This window comes from Leiobunum rupestre, chromosome 9, assembly GCF_980474605.1.
Source record: "Leiobunum rupestre chromosome 9, qqLeiRupe1.1.hap1, whole genome shotgun sequence".
Lineage (NCBI taxonomy): Eukaryota > Metazoa > Arthropoda > Arachnida > Opiliones > Sclerosomatidae > Leiobunum > Leiobunum rupestre.
Window position 1 is genome coordinate 53,504,748 of NC_143392.1, and position 6,290 is coordinate 53,511,037.

At 36.0% G+C, this 6,290-nt stretch overlaps 1 protein-coding gene across 1 annotated transcript; it reads left to right on the forward strand.

The window, feature by feature from the left end:
• Window positions 1-1,924: 1,924 nt before the first annotated feature.
• On the forward strand, window positions 1,925-3,082 carry LOC149930895 (uncharacterized). Its single transcript, XM_090157970.1, has 2 exons — window positions 1,925-2,311; window positions 2,489-3,082. Exons 1-2 carry the CDS (start codon window positions 1,925-1,927, stop codon window positions 3,080-3,082), a joined length of 981 nt encoding a protein of 326 aa, XP_090014096.1.
• The last annotated feature ends 3,208 nt before the right edge of the window (window positions 3,083-6,290 follow it).

Sequence of the window (6,290 nt, forward strand, 5' to 3'; positions counted from 1 at the left end):
ACTCCAGGGGAATGGCCAAAATGGAAAAGGCGGTTTGAAAGGTTCCGTATGGCTTCTGGGTTGTGTTATAAAGACGAAGCTGAGCAAGTAAATGCTTTAGTGTATATGATGGGTGATCAAGCTGATGACATTTTTAACTCATTTGGGCTGAGTCCGGTGGACCAGAGAGTGTAACAAACTGTCCTTGACAGATTTGATGGATATTTTGTGGTAAGAAAGAATGTAGTGTTTGAAAGAGCTACTTTCAACAATCGCAACCAAAAAGAAGGGGAACACATGGAAGAATACATTACGGCACTCTATGCACTTGCTAAAACCTGTGATTTTGGAAATTTGGTTGGTGTACGAGACAAAGTATTATCGGAAAGAATGCAGCTTGATAGTACGATGACTTTGGACAAAGCTATTACTACAACTCGTCAACACGAGGAAGTAAAACGACAGCAAAAGCTAATGAATGGAAGTCAGTCAGCGGATGCAACTGTAAATAAAGTGGGTTCACGCAAAAAAAAATAAGTCTACCACTAGTAACAGTGCACGTACGTCTTTTCAATCTTCTGGGAATCCTGGGAAAAGTCCTTAACAGTTGAAATGCACAAAAAGCGGGTCCCAAGTATTTCACTCACCTGATAAGTGTCCAGCCAGGAATTTAACCTGTTTCAATTGTAAGGAAAAGGGACATTACAAAAAGGAATGTCGTAACCGAAAACAAGTTAATGAGGTTAAAGAAAATCATAATGGACAAAATGGAGCTGAATACGATTCTGCTTTCCTGGGTGAAATAAAAGGTTTGGACATAAAAATTGATTCCATCACAGATAATTTCACAGACAAATCTTGGGTAATTAATATTCAAGTAAAGGGGATTTTGACAAAATTTAAAATTGATACCGGTGCTGAAGTTACAGCAATACCAGAAGTTATGTTTCGAGAAAAGTTCAAGAGTTTGAAATATCAAAAGTCAAACCGATCACTATTAGGTCCGGCAAAGTCAAAATTAGAATGTACAGGTATGATTGACGTTGAGCTGTCATTTCAAGACGTTAAACATATTGCGAAAGTTTACACCATTCGTAATCTGGAAATACCACTGCTGAGTTTGAATGCAAGTGAGAACATGAAGGTAATAAAACGCCTGTACAATGTTCTAAGCAAGACTGCCGTCGATCTTAGGAAGGATTTTCCAAGATTATTTTCCGGTATTGGGAATTTTAAGGAACTATATAAAATAGAACTGACGGAAAAGGCGATACCGTACGCAATTGCATCCCCGAGACGAGTACCAATTCCGTTGATGAACCAGTTTAAAGCTGAACTCGAAAGTACATGTATGCAAAAAGTAGGAATAATTTCACCAGTTGAGACTCCAACTGAATGGTGCGCACGCATGGTCATTGTTAAGAAACCCAATGGCGAAATTCGCATCTGTATTGATTTCACGAAGCTCAATGAATTTATTAGAAGGGAAAGATTTCAGTTACCAACCGTTGATCACACACTAGGAATGTTAGCAGGCGCCAAGATATTTTTAAAATTGGACTGCAATTCTGGTTATTGGCAAGTCCCTCTAGCACCAGAGTCCAAACATTTGACAACATTCCTTACTCCTTTTGGGAGGTTTTATTTCGAAAAACTACCCTTTGGTTTGAGCTCAGCATCTGAACACTTTCAGCGTCGCAATAGCATATACATTGACAACATTCCAAATTGTATTAGTCAACAAGACGACATTCTCATTTGGGGTGACGAAGTCGGTAAACATGATATTTCTTTACGCCAAGTTTTATCAAGACTGGAAGGGAACGGCGTTACTTTAAACTCGAACAAATGTGCATTCGGCGTCGACACAGTAAAGTTTTTGGGTCACGTCATCGATGGTACAGGTATTCGACCTGACGATGACAAAGTCAAGGCCATAGCCAAGATGGAACCGCCAACGAATGTATCAGAGCTGAGACGAGTACTTGGAATGCCCAATTATCTTGGAAAGTTTGTTCCAAATATGTATGAAACGTTACACCCATTGTACACGTTATTGAGCAGCAAGAACTTGTGGGTTTGGGGTCCACCCCAACAGCAAGCGTTCGAAACGTTAAAGACAGTTTTAACAAGTTCACCGGTTCTCGGATTGTTTGACCCTAATAGACCGACTGTTGTTTCGGCAGATTCCTCAGCTTACGGAATTGGCAGCACTTTACGACAGCAACAGACAGACGGCACGTATAATTTCATAGCGTACGCTTCAAAGACTTTATCAGAGACTGAGAAGCGATATGCGCAAATTGAAAAGGAAGCGTTGGCTATCACTTGGGCATGTGAAAGATTTCAAGATTTTGTTACTGGAATAAAGATCACAATCTAAACTGATCACAAACCCTTGGTGACGCTCCTACAATCGAAAAATCTCGATGATTTATCGCCCAGACTCCAGCGACTTCGTATTCGGCTAATGAGATACCTGTATAAGATAGTTTACATTCCTGGAAAGGAACTTGTGGCAGCCGACACTTTGTCGCGAAGTCCATTACAAACAATTGGCGATAACGAATTGGAGGAAGAGGTCGAAGCTTATGTACAGCTGGTTATATCTCAATTACCAGCCACGGACAAGCGAATGGCGGAAATTTGGGAAGCTCAAACAAGAGAAGTAGAATGTGAAAATCTCAAGCGCTACGCGGAAAATGGATGGCCGACGAAAGCCAAAGTTCAGGACAATTGTGTGCAGTATTACCCGTTTCGCGATTCAATCACGGTTCAAAATGGCATACTGATGATGGGTACGAGAATTCTTATTCCAAACTCAATGAGATCGGAAATGCTTGACCGCATACCACTTCCAAGACTTGATCAGGTTCCACAAGTAACGACTCCAGTTCACAAGGCGTCTAGCCAACCTCAACGAGCGTTTCACCCTGTACCAATACCGAGTGTTGTTCACGGCTCATCGACGCCACCTCACAACCAGAGTCCAGTCAACAGTCCCCTGAACAGGCCGATTGGTCAGAGTCCGCCTGCAAATAGCGCAACTCCAAAGGCCAGAGAAAATCAGAACCAGTCGACCCAACAGGCAGCACACTCCTGATGGCACAGTTCAGGATGGTTACGTATCAAGATCAGGCCCTCACGTTAAGAAGAAAATTATGTACGATATATAAAGTTTAAAAAAATCAACTTTTCCTAAGAAAGGGAGATGTGATATTAATGCACATTAATATTAAATAACAATATGTAATATTCTAAATAACGCGCCTTAATACTTATATGTCTAAACTTAATAGATGGCGCTAGAGAGTGGCGCGTAGTCTTCAAAAATAAAGAGGTACGGGTTTAAACAAGAGGGCTAAGAAAAGCTCGGCGACGGAAAACAAAGCCGTAATGATTTTGTGTTACTTTGTAAAGTTTATATTCATTAAAATAGTTTGTGTTCAGATTAAAGTAGTTTGACTAAATCAATCGAGAACATAACAAAAACAACCTTCTCCAAGTCTGACTAGCTGTGTAGGTTAAAAAATAAAGTGGTAACATATATTTGGTGAAAAATGTGCATTAAAGTTTTGTGTTGAACTAGCAGATTCATAGTTTTCCAGAATTAAATGTAAAGGTAGTTGTTATTATATATAGTTGAAAATAGGCATTGTTATTCTATGTTCACCCATAGTTTATGGTAGGAGATGGAAAATTTTCATTGAAGCTTTCTTTGATGTGATAACCTTTATATATACAAATTTGAACCCAGAATCGCAATTATGGAACCCAAAACATATTTAACCACTTTTTTTTTCACCAACGCTACTATAAGCTTCAGTGTTTATAGCCTGTAATTTAAGGGAAATTGCCTTTAAATATAGTTCTTTATTAGTCTGTTATCACCTATTGTGTAAGGCACCATTTTTAAAAAAAATTGGATTTTCTTTATTTTGAAATTTTAGCAGTTATTTAAATCTTTTCTCTATTTTTTGAAGAACACTCAAAGAAGACATTGAAGAGTTTCAATTATAAAACATTTTGGCAGTAGTTATTAAAATCGAGATTGAAAAATGTTAGACTATTAGAATTTATATATGAACTACTTAATTTTAAATAGCCAGAAAATTACATTATGTTGAAATTAAAAAAGTAAATGTGATTGATGTTAACCAATGTTAGCATTGTAATTTAGCCACTGTAAAAATTGTTAATCTATTTTTAGTAAATTTTGTTAACTTAAGCTGTTTTTATTCTATATAGCTGTACCACGTCTTTGAAATAAATTAGTTCATTCAATAATTTACTTTTAAATATTTATACACTGTACAATTAACAACTTGTTTACTGTAATTAACACAGATTCAATGTTTACAATAAAAAGTTGTGTAACATTTACAACTTCTATGTTTGCATTTCGGCAACCTTTGCTTCTGTAAAATTTACAGAAAAGTTGTAAAGCTTTTGGACAAACAAAGTTAATTTTTTAGATAGACAAAGGTGTGGTAATAATTACATAATTTTTCTGTAATTTTTACAAAAGCAAATCTGTTAAATGAACTAAGGTTTTGTAAAATTTACTTAGTTTTTCCTGTAATTTTACAGAATCAAATCTGTACAATAAATCAAGTTGTTATAAAAGTTACAAAACGTTTGTAAAATTTACTAGACATGTTCTGTGAAAAGTACTTTTAGTTTTTACTATAAAAAATAACACCCTTTTACTGTTATCCAAAAAAAAAAAATGGTAAAATTAACAGATATATTCTGGCACGAAGTGCTTCCAGAAATTTTCTGTAATTTTAACAGAACTTTTTTCTCTGTGTATTTTTGTTTACTACTATCTGTGAGCCCATTGTCGTTAAATATCTGGACGACTATAGATAAATTTGAGCAAGTGTTTTCTATATGTTCATTTGATGTGTCTTCAATTTTTTCGGTCGATGCCAGATGTTATTTAGGCGTAACATATGCTCTAATTTTGTTACGATCTCGTTCCATAGATGTTACAATAGAACATCTGCAGAAGCACGTAAATTGCATCTGGAGTACATATATGTTACACATAATTGTATCTTCTAAACACTAAAAGTGCATATGTTCATGTGTTCAACAGGTGTCAGGTGCTCTAATTTTGTTACGGTCTCGTTCTATAGAGGTTACAATATGACACCGGCAGAGCACCTAAAATGCCTTAAGAGCACATCTGGAGTACATCTACCGTGCACATAATTGCATCTGATGAACACTAAAAGTCCATATATGCAAGTGTTTAACATGTGTCAGATGCTCTAATTTTGTTACGCTCTTTAGGTGTTTTTTAAACGTGCTATAGGCATCATAAAGATTTGCAGTGTAGAACCTAGGAACAAAATTTTAAAATTCAAGATTATGAATTATTTGTTCATAAGGCGAAGTCACTGAAATAAAATTTTCAATTTCCTTTTCAGCTCGAACAAAAGAGTTGAGTATGGTAACCAGAATTTTATTAGTATTGTACAAATGACTGGAAAAGGAGAGAGAAAATTTTGCATTTCGTTTAGAATAATTTCCTTAAACCCATTCAATCGTTTTTGATTATTTACTACAGACAGAGCAACGTGGTCTAATGTTTCAGCACTGCTAGCAGCAATAGGTTCGGAAGGCACAGGTTTGATGTTTTTATAGCTTCTTTTGTCACCTTTAACTGGTATACCAAATTATTACTTATATCTTAATTAATCTATTTTTCAGAGAATGTAGGAAAAGAGCAACGTTAACAATACATAAAACACTTTTGGATTTTTCCTTTACCGTTGGCCTAGGCGGATTTGGAAGTGGGTTTTCAGCCCTTGCGTCTATTTAAAAAATGTAACTGAGCTATATCTGCTAGTAAGTAATACATCTAAACTGAGCGTTTCTAAATATACCCATTTTATTGACAATATCTTGCATTTCAATCTTTGTTGCCGTGGTTTTGTCATCAATATGGAAATCCTAATTAATTTTCAATTAAATGATGATATCCTCTACTTAATAGAAATATTTTACCACATCTCTTTGCAGCCAAATTAGGGGAGCATTACCGACCTCGCTCGGTGGAGTACTCATAGGAGTAATGTGAAAACGCCCCGTACTTGGCGTACCAATAAAAAAACCACTCGTTCTCGCTGGTGGTATGTGAAACTGCTAGCGCTTGTAGAAGGTACGGGGCTTCATTTATATTATTTCAAATTGTAATGTTTATTTAAAAATTCAAATTTTATATTTAAAGTAAATAAAGTAGAGTTTAATGTACTTGTTTCTTCAAAGTTTCGCCAATTAGTTTCACCACTCTATTCTCAAGT

Bases quoted from the DNA above. Each gene is read 5' to 3' on its own strand.
- LOC149930895 (XM_090157970.1), top strand. From the start codon at position 1,925: ATGGAACCGCCAACGAATGTATCAGAGCTGAGACGAGTACTTGGAATG. The intron at 2,312-2,488 runs GCATGTGAAAGA...ATTCCTGGAAAG, and splicing joins AAGCGTTGGCTATCACTTGG to GAACTTGTGGCAGCCGACAC.